Source organism: Chaetodon auriga, chromosome 15 (genome assembly GCF_051107435.1).
Source record: "Chaetodon auriga isolate fChaAug3 chromosome 15, fChaAug3.hap1, whole genome shotgun sequence".
Classification (NCBI taxonomy): domain Eukaryota; kingdom Metazoa; phylum Chordata; class Actinopteri; order Chaetodontiformes; family Chaetodontidae; genus Chaetodon; species Chaetodon auriga.
The window spans coordinates 11725478-11745954 of record NC_135088.1 but is presented as its reverse complement, the minus strand read 5'-3'; the positions used below and the strand labels follow the sequence as shown (position 1 = coordinate 11745954).

General features: G+C 44.5%; 1 protein-coding gene across 1 annotated transcript in view; it reads left to right on the top strand.

Annotated features, from left to right (window-relative positions):
- Positions 1-19993, top strand: part of dchs1b (dachsous cadherin-related 1b) — an 81790-nt gene extending 61797 nt beyond the window's left edge. The window contains exons 6-29 of the mRNA XM_076750656.1: positions 811-1042; positions 1156-1392; positions 2123-3181; positions 3276-3463; positions 3719-3815; positions 3928-4085; positions 6163-6603; positions 6890-7185; positions 7388-7503; positions 9636-9875; positions 10416-10541; positions 10660-10869; positions 11492-11748; positions 11878-12084; positions 12186-12582; positions 12714-12827; positions 12996-13207; positions 13330-13481; positions 14002-14132; positions 14296-14582; positions 14860-15001; positions 15134-15305; positions 15390-15799; positions 15908-19993. Of these exons, the coding sequence (XP_076606771.1) occupies positions 811-1042; positions 1156-1392; positions 2123-3181; positions 3276-3463; positions 3719-3815; positions 3928-4085; positions 6163-6603; positions 6890-7185; positions 7388-7503; positions 9636-9875; positions 10416-10541; positions 10660-10869; positions 11492-11748; positions 11878-12084; positions 12186-12582; positions 12714-12827; positions 12996-13207; positions 13330-13481; positions 14002-14132; positions 14296-14582; positions 14860-15001; positions 15134-15305; positions 15390-15799; positions 15908-17955 (7929 nt within the window). The 3' untranslated portion in view covers positions 17956-19993. The remainder of the gene's footprint in view (positions 1-810; positions 1043-1155; positions 1393-2122; positions 3182-3275; positions 3464-3718; positions 3816-3927; positions 4086-6162; positions 6604-6889; positions 7186-7387; positions 7504-9635; positions 9876-10415; positions 10542-10659; positions 10870-11491; positions 11749-11877; positions 12085-12185; positions 12583-12713; positions 12828-12995; positions 13208-13329; positions 13482-14001; positions 14133-14295; positions 14583-14859; positions 15002-15133; positions 15306-15389; positions 15800-15907) is intronic.
- Positions 19994-20477: the final 484 nt, after the last annotated feature.

Below are 20477 nucleotides of genomic sequence, written 5' to 3'. Positions count from 1 at the left end.
ATCTTCCCAGTTTAAAGTATCAATTAATCACAGTGGACGCACTTAAATAGGCATTGAAACTCCACATAAGGTGCAATAAAGCATTCATTCTCTTGTGTGTACTTGGATTACAGAAAGAAACAGTATCCTGCACCATTGTTCTAAATGTATTCTTATTAGTCGTAGTAATGGTAGTGATCATACTTTTTATTCTTCTTATGCACCCTGGTCAAGGTAAAGATTGAATTCAGGTCTATGATTTACCATCCAACCCCCGCAATGCATCTTCTCTCCCACTCCCAGCACATTCCCAGCCCAATTCAGCTGGTGTCTGTTCCCTCCGTCTCCACTATCCCTGTTTTTAATGGGCTCGTAAAACTAAGCCCGCAGATACAGTGTAATGAGTGCAAACTCTTCTCCATGCTGACAAATGCATACTATGCTTGATTGGCTCCATATTTCAGGGATCTTCAACAGAGAACTCATCCTTTCTCGTTTACAGCTGCTTCGTCTTAACAGTGTGACATAAATCTATTGTCACAGATTCATAACATGAAAGTCCTGGACTGTCGCTTTTCACCAAGGGCTAGAAAACAAATTGAATGTTGTCTTCAGGGATATACAGTGCTGGAAGGAAGGGAGGATGTGGTTTAACTAGGGCTGCTATTCTTCTGATGTAGCCTCCCTTTGTCTGAATAGCCTAGTCAGTTAAAGTCCTTAATGCAGCATTTGTGCCTGCCCCGCTGATGCGACCTTACGGGCTCTGCTAAAATTATATATTAAATGTGAAAGACTTGCGTCGAATCTAATCCAGCGAATCAATTTTTTCAGGGTGGTTTGAGCTCAGTTGCCCGTGTGCGGGTCTCGGTGGTGGACATCAATGACAACAGGCCCGCCTTCTATCCAGTCCTCTACACAGTCAGTCTCAGTACCCATAGTGCCCCGGGCACCTCTGTTGTCAAGGTAACAGCGAATGACCCTGATGCTGGGGCAAACGGCAGGGTGACCTACCGCACGGTACCTGGAGGAGGCTCTGCTTTCTTCACTCTCAACAAAGACACAGGTATTTCTGCTAACACCCACCTGTACTGAACAAATATGGATGAGCTCTTTTGGAACTTATTAAAAAGAAAGCAGTGTAATTCACCTTCTCTACCTAACTGTCTTCCTCCACAGGTGTGATTTCTCTGTCTCGCTCGCTCCATGGCAAAGCCAATACGGTCATCTCCATGGTGATATCAGCAGAGGACGGCGGTGGTCTGACGGCGCCGGTCAATGCCAGGGTAAATGTGAGCGTGGTGGGAGGCTCTGTGGCATCTCCCGTGTTTGAACAGGCCCAGTATTTCTTCACCGTGCCCGAGGATGTTCTCAGGGGGACAGCGGTGGGAGTGGTCCGTGCTGCTGCCAAGACAGGTGAGGACGCCTGTATTTCTCTTGGCTGTTCTATTCTGCCTTTGGCCATTTCAGCCTTGTTTGTATTGGTTTGCTTTTCATGATTTGCTAAGGGGAACCTGTTATATGTGCCATACCAGGTTTCATCTATCAGACAACTACCAGGACAAAATGTAGTAATGGGCTGAAGAGTGTATGATGTGTTACCTCTCACCCCAGCAGTTGCACAAATACGCAAGAGCATACACTCCATTAAGAAATCACATCCATCACACAGCGTGGGCTTTACGGGGGATTATTTTCACTGCAGCCAGACTTTTATTTTCTCCCAGTATTAATGATGGAGAAATGGATTTGGATGGGGCTGTAACTCTGAGTGGGAGTCAAAATGAAGTGTTCTCTCCGGTGAAGTGGACAGAGGAGCACTTATCTCTGTCTGTGTAGCTGTACAAGGCTCTCAGTGATTGTATCTCTTCACCTACTTTGAGTGAATCCAGCCTTTCATTAACACTTAGATGAGAAATAAACGTGCCATATCTCTATCTACTAAAAGTGGATATGGATCTGTCATGCTTTTTTTGTGGTGGGTATGTATTCATTTAACTAAAGGAAGAGTAGATAATCAACAGTTGAAGACAATTCTTTTTACTTTTGAGTCATTTATAAAGCATAAACATAAAGATTTGCTGGTTCCAGCTTCTCACATGTGATTCTTTTGTTCTTTTACTGTCTGTCTGTGTTCTGCATACAGGTGTTTCTAAGGATATCCTCTACTCCATCTCTTCCGGAGACCCTGATGGTTACTTCACAGTGGACAGTGCCTCTGGTACCATTCGCACTGCCCTTCCTCTGGACCATGAGACCTGCTCCAGTCTTGACCTGGAGATCCAGGCACGCTCTGGCTCTCCTCCAGCATATGGAACCAGCCGGGTGCGAATAACCATATCAGACGTCAATGACAACGCCCCTACCTTCCTCCCCTCATCATCAGAGTCCCTCCTTTTACCTGAGATCACCAAAATGGGCACTGTTATCTATACCATTCAGGCCACCGACAAAGATTCTGGTCATAATGGTCAGATCAGCTTTGACCTGGTCTCTGCTGGGGCTGCAGGCAGCAGCGGCCAGAGGACGTTTGGTGTTGACCGAGGAAGCGGGGAGGTGCGTCTGATTGGGAGTCTGTCATACGAAAGCGTTCCACGCTATGACCTTCAAGTGGTTGCCAAGGATGGTGGAGCACCTCAGCTTAGCTCCACCTTCACCCTTGTAGTCCACATCCAAGCGCAAGATGCACAAGGCCCCAGCTTTGACACCCTGACCTATCGTGTGGAGCTACGAGAAAACACACCTCTCAACACACGTTTCCTCCAGGTTCGAGCACTCAACATAGAGGCTTCTGGGAATGGTGGAAGCTCCTCCTCATCTTCCTCCTCCCCTATTTCCTACCGTCTTAGGCCTGACGGTGATGCTGCCGGGTTTGGCATCATGCCAGATAGTGGTTGGCTGTTTGTTCGTAGCTCTCTGGACAGAGAGGTCAAAGACATGTACCTGTTGACTGTCCTGGCCACGTCAGGCCCCGATGGGGCGGGAAGAACCGGCAGCGCCACAGTCAGGGTGACAGTAACTGACGAGAATGACAATTCCCCAAGACTGAGCCAGGAGAGGGTGTTCCTGGCTGTCAGAGAGAACCTGCTTGCAGGGACAGGCTTTGGTAGGGTGTCTGCAACTGATAGAGATGCTGGACTCAATGCTCGGCTCACCTACAGGCTGCTGCACACTGACAGGCACTTTCAGATTAACTCACAAACAGGTGAAGATAAACACCATTTCATTTAAATTTAAGAACAGCAATAGTACACTTGAAGCTGTTAAGCTATGGCCTCTCTCCTTCTCTTTTTCTTTAGGTGAGATTAGCACCCGTCTCGCCCTGGACCGGGAGCAGCAGTCCAGCTACCAGCTTGTTGTGGTGGTACAGGACGGGGGCACGCCTCCTCGCAGTGCCACTGGCACAGCTCATATCACTGTGCTAGATGAAAATGACCACGCCCCTAGTTTCTCTCACGTTAGACCTGACAGGGAGCTACTCCTTCAGGTGAGAATGAAGGATTGCACTTACTGTATTCTGTATAATTTCTCCCAGAAATATTTGAAAATAAACAATACTGTGTGCACTCACGGCCATAAAGTCTAATCCTACGATGCATGAACAACCTTTTATATCTCAATGTTCATAGGGCTAGAAAATTTAATAAGACAAGATGAGGAATAAACACAATAGGAAGATTATGTACATAGAGAGGCATGGTATGTTGGAAAAAGACTGAATTACAACCCCTCTCCATTGTAGGTGATGGAGGGGCTTCCATCTGGGACAGTCATAGGGACAGTGACAGCTAAAGACCCAGACGAGGGAGAGAATGGGACTGTATACTACTCTTTATCAGGTGAGTGAATTTCTCAATATAACGCACTTCCCTCAAACATCCGATTGTTAATGTATGTTTATGTAGTGTTAAACTTAACTTTGAGCTGATATCCATATCTCATCCTCTGAAGGCCCCAGAGCAGAGCGTTTCTCCCTTAACCCGACCAGTGGTGAGCTGAAGAGCGCTTCCCCCCTGAGATGGGTGGAGCGAGCCGAATACACCCTCACTGTGACCGCTGCTGACCACGGCACACCAGGCCTCAGTTCCACCTGTCAGCTACAGATACAGGTAAACATTATGTACATTTTCATATCCTCATCCACGCTCCAGTTGCATGCACAAGAACCTACACATTTGCTATGTCTCCAAAATGTTTCTAAGGCAATCGTAAAAGGCCAATCTGGTGACCAAACCTAAAACTGTCACATCTACACATTACCTCAGTCCTGTTGCATTCCTTGCTGCGAGTAATTTCCTCAATCTGTGCACAAAGTGAACAGTATAACTGTCAAAGAAATTGGAAAAGGAGGTAAATATGAGAAGGAGAGAAACTGAACCTGTGCCTGTGCAAACAAAAGCATCTATCCAATCTAGTGTGTGTTTCCTGCTCCAAAAGTTAGTGGGGTAACCAAAACCCAAGGTGAGAAATCCTGAGCTGCAGGAGGGAGCTGGTCTGGACTGAGTTATTGTTCTGAACTTTCCATCGGAGGGTCAAGCCTGCATATCAACATACAATATCAGGAACTCAACAGCAGGAAAAAAAGGTCTGCCACAGAAGCATTTGGCCAGAGAGGGGTGGTGGTTTGCTTTGACTGTGGAGTTTTGAGCGCAGTGATTTTATGTGATGTGATTTCAGAAAGGAAAAGGATGCTAATTACAGCGGGAGCGCTTGCCTTAGATTTCGCCTGCGCCCTCCTTGTGCAACACTGAGATTAGGCAGAGGGGAAACAGGCACCTTGGAATCAAATGCTCCCAGATGAGATTTGATGAGAGCCAGCTGCATCAAATCACACAGAGAGAAAGGGAATACACCACTGTACGGTAGCAGGCGGTGATATATGCACACACACACACAGAGACATGCTCACTGTAACGACGCATTCAAACACTTTTATGAGCTAACATTTCCAGATAATGATTTTGAGATAACATTTCACATAGCTGTGGGTAAAATCAGACGCAGTGATATTACTGTACACCACTACAGTACACACACTAGCTAGCTTGTATTGGAAAAGGCCATTGGGAAACAGTACGAATGGTATAGTACAGTACAGTTGCTGGCGTTGTATAAAGCATCACATTCAAACTTGAGAAATAGACTTTAAAACTGTCAAGACTTGAAATTCCTGTCACCCTACAGGCAAACATGTAGGGCTGAAACACCACTTAACTAAATTAAATGCATTAAATCACAGGATTTCACTCAGTTGCTGTATCAAGCAAAAGGAAAAACAGACGGACCAAATAGACATGGTTTTGCTCTCTTGCTTTTTTAAAAGGGAGTCAGTAACAGGTGGCCCTTTCACATGTGGTTTGCTGTGCATTGTAGCTGCAAATGTCTGCACATAGCTTCAGTCTTTGTGGTCAGCACGAGACTAAATTATGCACATTATTCACATCACGTCCCTCGTCTTCGAGGTTTATTCTCGCTATTCACATTTCGATAAAGACAAGATGCAATTCATTGCAACATATCTTGAGCAAGGGCTGGTGTGTGTATGGATTTTTTGATGACGAAACCAGAGCTTGTTAAAATCTGCTTTTGTTTGCTGTCTTCAGAGCTCTTTGATCTGTCCCTGAACCATATCAAACCCTGAGGCTGTTGCTCAGAGTGGCGAAAGCCCCCTGGCACGCACTTGTTTCCCATCTGACCGGACTGCGGCATATGGAGGCTGCAGTTATTGCTCTGCATTATTTGAAGTGGAATATTTACAGTTTTCCCTCTCATTACACCCTTCATTATTTTGTCACAGGTCACAAACTCCAACTCTCATCTTGAAGCCAGAATACTGCAGTGTCAAGATATTTACTGGAAGGATTGTACATAATGTCTTCACGCACAACGAGAATGCCTGTGAGGGTTATTATAGTAATCGCAACAAAACAGAAACAGACTGCAGCCCAAGGCTATGTTTAGGGATGGTCTGTGGTGAGAGCCATATAGCTTCATTGTTTGCAGAATACCAAAGGAAATCATATCCAGTGCCATGCCCAGCACAGCATTTGCCTTGACACTTCTATGCTTGGTTAAGATACTACTATATACTGAAAAGTTGATTTGCATGACACAATCTGAATGTTTCTGACAAGATGAGGAAAGTCACAACAAATGCTAAAATGACACTACTTTCCTTTCCATCAGGTTCTCAGCTCGTCCAAGTCCAACCCCAAGCCCAACGTGCTCTCCATGACCCTGAACACAGTCGAAGGGGCTGTTCCGGGCTCTATCATTGGCTCTGTCCGCCCACATGACCAGCAGGAATCTTCTTTATTGGAAGGCCAGGTGACCTACCTGGTAGTTGGGGGGACCGACCGAGATGGGACTTTCATGGTGGACCGTTTAAAGGGCGATGTGTATCTTGTCCGCGAGCTGGACTATGAGAAGGGGTCAAGGTACACGCTGAACATCGAGGTGTCTGACTTCTCCCAGTCGTTTCCCAGCAGCCACCTGGTGCAGCTTGATATCAACGTGCAGGACAGCAACGACCATGCCCCCCAGTTCATGGAAGATCCTGTTACCATCGTGATCCCAGAGAACATAGAGCCAGGGGCTTCCATATATACCTTCCAAGCTTTGGATCAGGTATGAAACAAAATATTATCTGCTAAAGAAGAGTTATAATGTTAACCAGTGATTGACACTTGTCACTGTATAAATTATATATATTTACAACCAAACACCATAAATCAGCTAAATTTGGTTGTTTTGTTTTCCGTCAATTGTTAGAACAAATAGAGTATAACAATTTTGTATAACATCTATCATGTAAGTCAAGACTGCACTTTCATGCTTGACATTTTAAGGGCTTTTCCTTGCTAGATCAGATTTTCCACTCACTGTGTTATTCTTCCCCTTTCCTTTTTTCTAGGATGGCAGTGGACCCAACAGTGAGCTACGTTACTCTATCGAGCACTACTGGCCCGACACCCCTGATCTCCTGACCCTCGACCCCTCCAGCGGAGTCCTGACCCTAGGCCAGAGGTTAGATCGTGAGTCAACACCGTCCCTCTACCTTGTGGTGCGGGCCACAGACCAGGCAGAGGATCCCTCTCAGAGGCGCTGGGGTTCGGTCACTGCTCGAGTGTTTGTGACGGATGAAAACGATAATAACCCGGTCTTCAGCTCGCCGTCTGCGGTCAGCGTCATGGAGGATCAGCCTGTCGGGTGAGTGGCATGTCTAGCTGAAGCCTGGTTTTGGCACCACAATGGACATTTCTCCCATTGCGCCGACAGATTTCCTCCATCGGCCACAGAGGATGAACACTGAATTTAAAAATAATGAAGTGCATTTTTGTTCATGGCTCCAAGCACATGGAAGTGGTTGTCTATGGTTTTTATAATCTGTTGTTTGTATGTTTATCGGCAGGTTTGTGATTTTGTACGTGATAGCTGGAGATGAAGACGAAGGAGAAAATGGCAGAGTGTCATACAGAATCCAGGCAGGCAACAGCGCTGGTCGCTTCAGTCTGAACCCCAACACTGGTAAGCTTATTTTTAGGGTGAGCCACAGCGTCTAAAAATATAGTAATGTTACTTTAATGTAACAGGGTCTGTGGAGAGTGGGGATTTCCCATAAAGACCCAATTTGCACCCCATCAAGAGATGATTAGGGTAAAATTCACATCATTTCATGCATTTACAATCCTGCTTTGAATGATTTAACACTGCGGGAGTAGTATGTAACCTTTTTCTGTGGGGTTTCATGATTGATAGATAATCAGCATCCCACACATAGAAGCCCCCCCGGATGAACAAAACTTTCCACAAGAGCATAATTACCCACCAAAGTGCAGGGTCTCAACTGCTAAAACACTCATAACCCTCATAACCCTCTTTACTAGATGGTCTTTCAATGCCTTAGAGCAATATTTCACTTGAATAATGCTGTGGTGTTCTTTTCTTGACGGTTTTGTTCATGGGAAACGATTTGGGTGAGGGACGTGGACAGGCTTTGATATCTTATATATGTGTATACGTAATAGCTTCATCATCGGAGCTGGGTGGTGTGGGCGTGCTCAGATCTGGCTGAGATGGGATTAGGAGCCATAAGACAGACACTTAATGCAACTTCCAGATGGAAAAAAGTCTTTACTTCATTACTGTCAAGTGTCTGGTGTAATAGCTGTGCTTGATTTTGCTTCTGGTTTGTTTCTCACACTGTGTGGTGTTAAGCTTATGGTTAATAATAGCTGTAATAGCAGATTACCATTGTATTGAGAGGACATTTACCAAACTGTCTGGCTAATGTGGGGGGTATCATTAGCATGATTACTGCTTCTAAATTATATGTCTGCACTGCCAACATGAGCTTTCTGTTATTTCCCATTATGGCTGCTTTACTGCTAGTTTTATAAACCACTGCAGCTAATGGTTTGTCTTATATGTCCATTTTTTCACAGGTGTCCTCAAAATTATATAAAACTTAGTATTCATGCTGTTTGAGACCAAACAGTAGATATATTCTGTATCTGCTTGTTCTCTCATTAAAGCGGTGTCCTACTTACACTATATAATCAGATCCTGGATGCCATTTTTATGTCTGCAGCAAAAAGTTTCTCTGTCGTGTGCAGTATATTATGCTAATTTCCCTGAAATTTAGTATCTTTTTTTTGTCTTTGGAAACCTTGGGATCTTCGGTAGCACTAAAACAAAGTTACATCTGAGTTTGAGCAAAGATAATCCAGAGAGAGTAAGAGTACCTTTATCATATGGCTGATACTGTATCAGTAACACTAAATTGGCTGCAGAGGACGATGAAATAGTACAGCAAATGTTTTGCATATGTTTGCGTTTGGCTGAAACATGGGGGCTTGCAAAACCTCACAGGAACATCTGATCTTCAGTCTCAAACGCCAACAGTCAACACACGATGTATGTGTTTGGCATGCTGTGGCATTTATAAATTACACACTCTCTCAGGCACCATACGCCTGCTAAACACACACACACACACACACACACACACACACACATACTTACAGTCATTTTTCCAGCACTTTTTGGAACTTTGCATAGACTTACCTTCAATTCCTGGATTACATTATGCAGACTTGCGCTTTGTCCCTATAAATCTGTAATCAGATTTATGTCCCCACAATGTGAGTAATACATGTCCACATCTACATGCAAATCTATACACTTGCACACACACACACACACACACACACACACACACACACACACACACACACACACACACACAGGCACTTGTACATCCTTGTGAGGACACTCATCAATGAATGTGTAGTTCCAGGTTGTAGTCTGGATTCTGTGTTCATACATGTTCTGTGCTAAAGCGCTGCAGCACACTGATTCACATTTGAGTGCCAGAGTAAAAACGCTGGTGTGAAGGAACTGTGGTCTTTCGCTAACTGTGGAAACTCTCATAAAGCAAATCTGTAAGGGTTTTGTTTTTACTGGTCCTCTAGGCCTCTCTCAGGTACACAAGATTACATGTTCACAAAAATAGTCCAAACACACAGCAAACACACCTAAACGCACAGTTCAAGACAAAAAAGAAAAAGAAAAATTAGAATGAGAGAAGAGGTTTTAAATGAAGTGATCTGGATAGTTTTAGAAAGTTTTCAGTGACTGCATCTTTTTCCCTTTTGTAGGCTCTCTCTCCATCCTTAAAGCTTTAGACCGGGAGGAGCAGGAAGTCTTCAATCTCACCATTGTAGCAGAGGATCATGGGATACCCCAGCTTTCCACCTCTCAGGTGCTGTCTGTGCATGTGATTGATGTGAACGATGAAGCCCCAGTGTTCCAGCGAGCAGAGTTTGATGCCCAGGTGATGGAAAACCAAGGACCAGGAACAACCGTATTGACAGTTACTGCCACTGACCGGGACCAAGGTTGGTTTAAATGTTTGATTGCAGTGTTCATAATAAATTTAGTCAGTGAGCAGGAAATGGGGACATAGTGTGGTTGCCATAAGATGCCAACAGAATGAACACTGACAATGGATAATGTCAAGAAAGATAGATGTAGGAAAAAGACAAGATATGAAATCAGAAAAAGAAGAAGGATTCCAAAATTCAGTGCTAGAAGAGTGAGTGAAGGGGTACAGCTGATATACATTACATACAGTATGCCTCCAGTTGGAAGACCAGCAAACTAAACAGCAGAGACACATAAATGCTTTTGAGAAACCAAATCACTTTTAACCAAACCACAAGCTACTGATAATGAAAATGTGTGGTTACAGTCAATCGTCCAGAGCCTAATATTTCTGGAGCGTGGAGCTTTCATTAGGTTTTGCCAGTGGCTCTATGCAGCTGTGGTTTCATTAATATCACTGCCATACTACATCAAATGTAGCATATTTCCTTTATTGCTTGTTTCGTAGTGAGCCATTTGTTTTGTATTTATATCTGTTTTGTGTTTCACTGAAGGTTCTAATGGCCAAGTGACATATGGAGGTGTGACAGAGGAAGGCTTCATCATCAACCCTGTTACAGGAGTCATCACAACCACGAGGGAACTGGACAGAGAGCTACAAGACCACTACACACTCACCGGTACTACATATCCATTGTCTGTTTGAGCTGTCATACGCTGCACTCATTTATTACTACAGATCATCACAAAATTTTGTATGGGTTCTAACATCTAGTCATCTTTTCCATCTCTTGTCAGTGTATGCCAGAGATGGAGGGCTGCCTCCTAACTTTGCCAAAGCTGTAGTCCGGGTGGAGGTGCAGGATGTGAACGACAATGCACCGGTCTTTGCAAAGCCATGGTACGGGCTGGAGGTGCCGGAGAATCAGGCCCCTGTAGAGCTTTGCTTTCTCAAGGCCACAGACCCTGACTCAGGCCCTGGTGGAGAGCTGGAGTACAGGATCACTGGTGAGAAACAGTGTTGTGTATCTAGTCACAGTATTTTATTAGACTAGATTTAAGGAGTGATTTAGTTTGCCACAATTGCTGTAATTGCTGTTGCAGGGTGTGTAAAATGTGAAAATAACAATATCTTGGGAGAGGCAGTGAATTTTTGTCATTTTTTGGTGTTTTTCAGGCTTAAAATGGTCAAGTTTAAATTTACAACTTTGTTGACAGATTCATGCGTATGTCAGAGTATGATTGCAGCTAAATCACACTTATATTAGTATCAGTTTGGCACATTGTTTTGGTGAAATGTGTTGTACTGACAGTGTGCAGGAGTAGATTTGCTCTTACCTCATAAGGAGGGGATATACTATATGCAGCATTTGGACCAGTGCAGTGCATTTGACAGAGCTCTATATGAAAGATCAAATCTGCATACAGCCACCCCAGGCTCACTCCTGACATTCCTCTGTCTTATTTCAATTATAATACATTCCACATAAATGTCTGGAGAACATTCAAACTTTAACTTAAGTGCAGAGTTGGCACAGATCTACCCCTTTCCTGTCTTCTTTTAACACTCAATCCACAGAAGTTTTTAAAGGGTTTTTCTTTTCTTCTGCCATATGAACTGCCCGACCAGCTGGGGACCCTGATGGAGATTTCCACCTCCACAGCAGCACCGGAGCTCTTTCCACCTCACGTGGGCTAGACAGGGAGACCAGGGCTGAATACACTCTGGAGGTGGTGGCGACGGACCGAGGCAGCCCTGCTCTCAGCGCTACTGTCACAGTGGAAGTCAAAGTGCTGGATGTTAATGACAACAGCCCTGTCTTCGGCAAAAGTAGCTATTCTGTTGAAGTGTCAGAGGATGCTGCAGAGGGGTCTCAAGTTGTGGAGGTAAGTAAGAATTTGCGCAGATGATCAGAGAATCAGAATACAGCTCCAACGCTGTCACTGTCACACTGTATATGTCACTAACAAAAGTGCTCATATGTCAGTCATAAAAATATGTTTACCTATTTTCAGGTCTCAGCCATAGATGCTGATGATGACCTGAATGGGAAGGTTCTGTATTTCCTTAGCCGAGAGGCGCATGGAGCGTTCACTGTGGATGAGAACACTGGTGTTATCACCACATCAGCCCCTCTGGACCGGGAAAAATGGGCATCATACAGTTTCCAGGTGTTTGCTGTAGACCTTTCACCTGCTGCACCCAGGAACACCTCTGCTCAGGTAAATGAAGGGTTAGATTTTGAATATGTTGATTGATTCTTAAGGAGAAGATTACTTTTTACAGTTTTGTACTTAACCCATATTTGACCTCTTTCTTCTAGGTGACAGTCACCATCCTAGACGTCAACGACAACACTCCCTTCTTCATCCAGGATCCACTGGTCATCGAAGTATCCAGCAGGCGTACCCAGCGGGTTCTGGCCACCATGAAGGCTGAGGACAAGGACTTTGGAGCCAATGGCTCTGTGTTTTACCGTTTTGCCATGCCAGTGAAGGGTTTCAGCATCAACTCCCTGACTGGGGAGATCCAGGCCACCGAGCCATTGGGGAGTCTGACCCAGGCTCAGAGGACCCTGATAGTGGAGGCTATGGACCAGGGCAGTCCAGCTCAGTCTGCGCAGGGAGTTGTGGTGATTTACGTGAAGGAGGTGGAGTACAGCGGCATCCGCTTCTCTAGAAATGCCAGAGATGTCAGCATACAGGAGAATGCTGCAAAAGGTCTGAAATTGATACAGTATTTTTGGGGATTGGAATAATCATCTCAGTCAATTTGTCTCTCTGTACACTTTGATGATCTCTCTGCTGTCACAGTTAAGCAATATTTTCTCTGCTCTACTTCCAAAATTCAGGCACAGCTGTGGCTCAGGCTCAGGCTCAACACCCAGATGGCACGCGAAGTGGAATCAGCTACAGCCTCTTCAGTGGGAACAGAAAACAGGTCTTCACCATCAGCTCCTCAACAGGTGAACCTCAGTACAACACTTTTTTTATGTTATGTCTTATAGGATGAGAATTTAGGTTTGATTTACCAATTGTTAAAGAGATGTGGATAAAAAAAAAAAAACATATCAGTTTAGTCTGTCTCCCATCTCCTGATGCTAATTTTCTTCTCAAATCTGTGTGTCTTTCAGGTGAAATAAGGGTGCAGAGCTCCAAGGGACTTGACTTTGAGGACACCCCCAGACTCCGTCTAGTTGTGAAGGCTGAAACTGTGTCCTCCACATCATTCATGGCTATCAACTTGATCCTACAGGATGTCAATGACAACCTTCCTCGCTTCCAGCTGCAGAATTATGTGGCTTACATGAGAGAAGCACAGGGATATGAAATGCCAATCATACAGGTGAATTGCACAATAAATAATACAAAGTGATACTGGTATTTGATCTACTGGAGTTTTGCTCAGGGTAAAGATAAATTCTCATCATTCTACCTTTTTAATCCTCCTCCTCCACCTTGTTCCAGGTGGTGGCTGAGGATGTGGATCAGGGCCAAAATGGTCAGGTGACCTACTCCATCCAGTCATCAGGCATGAGCGGCCTGTTCAAGATCGACCCGATGACAGGAAGCATCACCACAGCAGCCATCATGGACCGTGAGATCTTTACCCAGACCAAGTGAGAACAGATCTGTGGCTGAACCACATCAACAACCATTCTGTGCACATTTTGAGGATCAATATATACTTCACATATTATAAATGTCGGAGCTGTTGCATGGTGCTGTTCAAAAAAAGTCCAGTATGTATACACAGGCAGGTAAACATGTATAGAAGGGAACGTAGCACAACATGAATCATATTCACTCAGCTAGCTTGTATTTAGATAGCTGGTTAGGAGGTTTACATAGTCTGCTGAAGATATAAGCACCAGTGCAAACTAACGTCTGCATGCCAGATTTATCAAAGCTACAACTGTGTAAACTCCTGTTCACTGTGACATTGTTATAGCTTTTTGTGTGTTGCTTTCTTAACAATATGAGAATGCATAGCTAAAGGTAAAAAATGTGAAATTAAGTAGATGTGCATTATTTTGTGTTCCTTTTACATGTTTCTCTATTACCACCATTCAAATTAAACTAAAAGTACTCATGTAATAAGAGACTTTTGGACAACCTCTTTTTTCTTTCCATCCACAGGCTAGTGGTCACAGCAACTGACAGAGGGAGTCCGCGATTGGCTGGTTCGGCCACATTGACAGTGATCATTGTTGACCAGAATGACAACAGTCCCACTATTCCCTTGCCACAGGAAGTCCGCATCCCAGAGAGTGAGTGCTTTAATTTTTAGGAATTTTGTACTTTCTGGCCACGTGTCTTATCTAGACCAATAACAGCAAATGCATTACATTTACTAAACATATTTTATCACCAGGATGTGGAGTTGTACAACAGTTGCGTAACAGTTCTTCAACCTCTTTCTCCTCCTATCAGATATGCTGATTGGCACAGAGATCACTCTTGTGACGGGTAACGATGTCGACTCCAGTCCTGCCCTCTCCTACTCCTTGCAGCTGGACCCAACAGCCTTAGGCAAGTTTGGGATTCACCGCTACAGTGGAGGCGTATCACTCACCGCCCCTCTGGACTTTGAGGAGAAGACGTGGTACACCCTGACTGTCAGAGCCACAGACACCCAGCACCAGACTGAGGCTAACATTACAATACTGGTTGAAGATATAAATGACAATGCACCTGCATTCACCCATGATCTCTATCAGGTAAGATGGCTTATAAATCAAGCTGATATTCTGTTTGTTTTCACTGTACATTGATTAAGGTCATGATGCCACATTAAATGTTTCTCCTGAAAATCTGTTTCTCACAAAATGAAACATGCATCTTCAAAGAGAGTTGCTTGACATTCGTTCTGGCCCCTCCTCACCATAAATTTGGGAATTTTATTACAGTATTTATTTATTTATTTATAGTTTGTTTTTGGCTTATTGGTTTCTTTTGCCCTTCTGGTCAAATGTTATTAACATCTCTGTGCCCCAGGTAACTCTGCCTGAGCACACACCACCAGGAAGTGCAGTTGTCACAGTAACAGCAACTGACAGGGACTCTGGAGAGAATGGAAAGATCACCTACAAAGTGATGTCATCAACCCAGGAGGGTTTCTACATTGACCCCAACAATGGTAAACCACCATGGCTTCTTTCCCGCTATAGTTTACTTCCAGTTTGAAAAGAAAGCAATATGTAATTTTTCATGTTTTGAAATGAACTTTCTCATGACAACATCTGATTCCCTCTCATTCTTCTGTATCCAGGAACCCTGTTCATCAGTCACAGAGCTGAGTTTGACCCTGAACGTCCATCAGTCAGTATTGTTATTGAAGCTCGTGATGGAGGCTCACCTTCACTCTCCTCTCTCACCACTGTCCATGTCCAGATCTCTGACATTAATGACAACGCTCCTGTGTTTCACCAATCAGAATACAGGTCAGTCTACCTTCATGAGATTCTGGATGTGTTATGGTAACCTCAACTGCTGTCCTTACATATGTAATGTTGTTCTGTCTGCAGGGCTACAGTCTCTGAAGATACCATCCCAGGGTCAACAGTTATGACTTTTGAGGCCTTTGACAGCGACCTCTCTCGAGAAAACTCTGGCTTTGACTTTGCTATTGCCAGTGGGAATGAAGGAAATGCATTCCAGATTGAAAGCAGTGTGAGGTTCCTGGAGGGGCGGGGGTTTCAGACAGTTGGGACTCTGCTGTTGGCTGAGGGGCTTGACTTTGAAACCAAGCCACTTTACAACCTCACTGTTGTGGTGTCAGACCGTGGTGTGCCCCAGAGGAGCTCTAGTGTTGCTGCCATGATAACCATTGGTGATGTGAACGATAACCCTCCAGTGTTCAGCAGAGCAGAATATACTGTGTCACTGAGTGAGGGAGCCGCTACTGGGACTGAGATCATTCGACTGACTGCTACAGGTGGGCTAAAGTCTTATCTTATTGTCCAGTCTGTTCCCTTTTTCAATATTGCTTTCTTACTCTGTCTTTCAGATAGTTCATTGTACTCTGTTGTTGTCATCTTTCCAGACCCAGACTCAACTCCCAATGCTGAGGTCCAGTATATGATCAGCTCTGGTGATGAGGTGAACTTGTTCACCATTGACCAGTGGACTGGAGCCTTGCGGCTTCAGCGAGCACTCGACCGTGAGCACAAATCCACCCATATTGTCATCATCCAGGCCACAGATGGACAGGGTCACTTTGCACTAGCTCCAGTCATTGTTGATGTCAAAGATGTAAATGACAATCATCCGTTCTTCCCTGTGGAAGTCCTGACAGCCAGTATCAGAGAAAACCAACCAGCAAACTCAGCTGTGACTGTTCTACATGCCATAGACCATGACACAGGGGTTTTTGGCCAACTTAAATACTATATGGTGGAGCGGTCTGGTGCTGGAAAAGACAGCTTCACTGTGGACCAAAGCTCAGGAGAAATCAGAAGCAGAATTTCCTTTGACTTTGAGAAGATCAACTCCTTTAACTTTGTAGCAGTAGCAGTAGATTCAGGGAACCACTCAGCCACTATAACTGTACAGGTGTTTATCACAGGTGAGGATGAGTATGACCCACTCTTCACATCCTCTGATTTCTCCTTTGAAGTCCCAGAAGGAGCTAAGAAAGGCCAGAGCATCGGCCAGATCCAGGCAAATGATGAAGATGGAGGGGTAGATGGTATTGTTCTATATTCTCTTCCCACCAGTTCTCCATTCTTTGACGTAAACAAAACCACTGGTGTGATTTTCCTGAAGTTGGACGCTTCAGGCAGCAGTAGCAGCAGCGGTTCAGGCCGGACCAAACGGGAAACCAGGCTGATGACCTTGGATGTGAAAGCTCACAGTCCTCTAGATGCATCTCGCACCACTACAGCCCAGGTCTCCATCGATGTCACAAACACCAACTTTGGCCTGGCCCCTGATGTCAACATCCTGCTGATTAGCATCATTGCAGTGTCCCTGGGTTTTATCGTATTGCTTGTGGTCATGGCTGTGGTGGTGTTCCTTGTCAAGTCACGCAGGAGGAAGAAAGGCCAGGATGCAGGAAACAGAACTGTCGCCTCTGGAACTGCTCTGCAGAAAATGGATGAATGCAATTCAGGGCCAGGAGGAGAGAGGATCTACCACCAGGCCTTGCCAGGCTATGCTGGAGATCAGGGTGGGGCCGGTGGTGGTCCCTACACTAGAGGGGGCTCTCTGGATCCTTCTCACTCTAGTGGAAGAGGGTCAGCTGAGGCAGCGGAGGATGATGAGATCAGGATGATAAATGAGTACCCCCGAGTCGCTTCCATCACCTCGTCCATGCAGGAGCACATCTCAGCCAGAGGACCAGACTCTGGAATTCAGCAGGATGCTGACCAGCTCTCTGATATCTCCTGTGAGCCTGCAGCTCTGGAGGGCAGCACTTGGTTCAAAGGAAAGAAACTGGGAGGCAGTCTCAGTGGAACCTTACTGTCTGGCCAGCTCCCAGTCTACAGGGACGAGGGAGGTGGGTACCTAGGAGTAGGCCGTGGCCTCAACATTTCCCTCCCCAAGGATTACGCCTTCCCTGAAGATGGTAAACCTTCAGTGGATGGCTCCCTCACAGCTATTGTTGCCAGTGATGAGGAGCTCCGTGGAAGCTATAACTGGGATTACCTGCTCAACTGGTGCCCTCAATTCCAGCCTCTGGCTAATGTCTTCACAGAGATTGCCAGGCTGAAGGATGAAACTGCGCAGCAGAACCAGAACCCTCGCCAACCCTTCCAGCCCAAGCACAAAATTGATCCCAAACCTAGAATTGACCCTCCACCGCTCATCACGTCAGTGGCCCACCCAGGGGCCATGTCAGTTCCCCCGAAGGTCCCTGTGATTGGACGGACATTCCCCCACTTGGCTTCCCTCCGCAGGTCCCCTATCAGTCATGAGGGATCCATTTCATCAGCAGCAATGTCCCCAAGCTTCTCCCCCTCTCTGTCCCCTCTGGCAGCTCGATCTCCAGCTGTTTCTCCCTTCGGAGTCAACCAAGGGCCCTCAGCATCCATGATCAGCACGAGGGAGCCCTCACTGGACCAGAGTCCTGATCACGAGATGAGAATATGATGGAAAAATTTTAAAAAGTTTCAGGAAGAACTTAAAGACAGACAACCTGAACAAAGCATGATAGCACATCCTTTTGGCTGTCCTTAGAGGATGTGTCGGTTGTACTGTCATTCTCAGAACTCATTGTTTTCATCATAAGAATGAAGGTCTCATAAATGTCCTGTTAGTGGCATTTGTTTCAAGTGTTCGACCCTATGAATTTTGTACAATAAACACACCCACAAAAACATACTTAACCGTTTCCTAGTAGAATATTTGCATTCTTTCAAGTATTTCCATTGGTTGCCAGTGTTACGGGAATACACAAAAGTGGAACATGTGCCTGGGCTGACAGGACCAGCCCACCCCTCCATGTCATAAATGACGCAGGTCTCGATGAACTGAACAGGGTTAAGAGGTAAACTGACCTCTTCATGGGAATGTGCACTTACCATGCCCTGCAGTCAGAGATCCCTTAGTGTGTAGATAGATGTGTAGTTTTCATGTTACCTCACTGGCTGGCCAGAGAGCTAAGGACCTTGTTCCTCTCTTTGTGTCTGTGGACATTCTTAACACTCCAGTATTAAACTCATCTAGGAGCTGCTTTTAAAATGGCCTCTGGATATGTGTGTGAATCCCATGGACGGAAAAACTGTGTATTCACAAAGACGTTGATTCATTGAATTGCCATCACATCACACAGTGGAAGAGCAATGAAGACAATTGTTTTTCTCACCAATTCAAATGACACTTCTTTTGATTTTTACTTTTATTTTTATATATTTTTATATGAAATTATGATTTCAGATCCAGAAATGCCATTATTTCACATGGAGAGGCTATTGTTTTTGTGTATTTGCATATATGTATATTTGTATGTATGCAGGCTACACTATGTACTGTATGTGTCTCCTAGGTTTTTAGAGACTCTTGTGACAGTTCAGATGTGAGTGAGAAGGAGACTTTTGTGTTCTTAGCATTATTTATATGAAAAGAGGACTTGCTGCCACATTTTGACAGTAGGAAACCAAACACAGCTCACACTATGCTGCGTTGTTACCCTAAGATTTTTTTTTTTTCTTTTTTGTCAAATTGTAGATCATCCCAAATCCAAAACAGAAATTGGATGAAAACCTGTGATCAATCTACATGCCTGCATCTCCAGCAGTTCAGCACTCTTTTGTGGTGTGCAGTTATGCACAACAGCACATTCCCTTTGTTATTCAGGGACAACTCAATTTGCTGATCACCTCTGTGTCTTTGAAAGAAGTGCTTCCTAACGTCAGTTACATCAGTCATTAACTTAAATGCATTTTACTGTGAAGTTGTTCATCTTAGCACAACAAAAAAAGCATGCAATGAATAGGCTGGGATTCTCACAGGAAAGTGGCATAAGTGGCAATGTAGCACATGAGCCAGACGAGTGGGAAGCAAAAGCCTGAATGCATGAGCCCTGATGAATGTACAAGGATTTAGCAACCGGTGCAGTATTTATTTTCCATGTCAGCTCTCTGTTCTGTGCATTTTATTTCTATGATTCACTCATGATTGTCACCAACATGATGAGGTGTTTTCAGGCTCCATGTGTTAAACTCATCATCTGCACTTTCTTTCTTTTCTCTCATTGTTCAGATCCAGGATTAGCAATCTGCTTGTGTAGCAAAAGGTTTTAAGACTGCCATTGTCATTCTCTCATGTATATTTATCTTATTCTACCATGTTTTTCATTGTTTGGGGTAATTGCGGTGATCAGATGTCCTCTTGTTTTCAAAAGATGGTTTCTACCTCTGTTCTTTGTTCAACATAACTCTACAAATTGCCCGATGCAAAGCTGGCACTGCAGCTTAAAAGCTACACATGCCATGAGCCTAACTTCAGCACAACATGCTCTCCACTCATAATTATGCTGTTTCAAAAACATTTCTGGGTTGGAGGAGCTCCATTTGGAGTTCAGTTTGAGATGACTGCCAGTGACTGATCAGTGGATTGATGGCAGAAAAAAAGAGCTGTACTTGTATTTAAAGCAAATAATAAATTCCTACTGATCTCTTTTGACAAACTGGAGTCAGACTTCATCTTTTTCAGGATTCAAACCAAGAGGGAAGAACTGAGAAGTAATTAATGTTTAACAGCGTTTCTGTTATCTGGCCTGTGAATGGGAACTTTGAAGAGCGAGAGTTAACTTCAGTCATTTATGAGAAGGCTATTACTAAAGGGAGGGGCAGACTTGGCTTTGGACAGACCTTAGGACGGGAAGTGAGCCAGGACACAGAGACTTACATCCACTATGGTCACCGTCTGGCTTTCAAGAACAGCAAATATTAACCTGAAGGTAAAACTCAACATTGGCCCGATATGCAGTTAATACAGCATATTCGTATTACGACGTTACGAGGTAGTAAAATAAGTGCAGTAAAATGAGTTAATCTATATAAATACAACAATCAATGAGACTATCTGTACATTGAACCCCTGACTTAGCAAGATTTGTGCAGCTTGGTACCACAGACAAACCAGCAAAGCAAGATATAATACACATGATG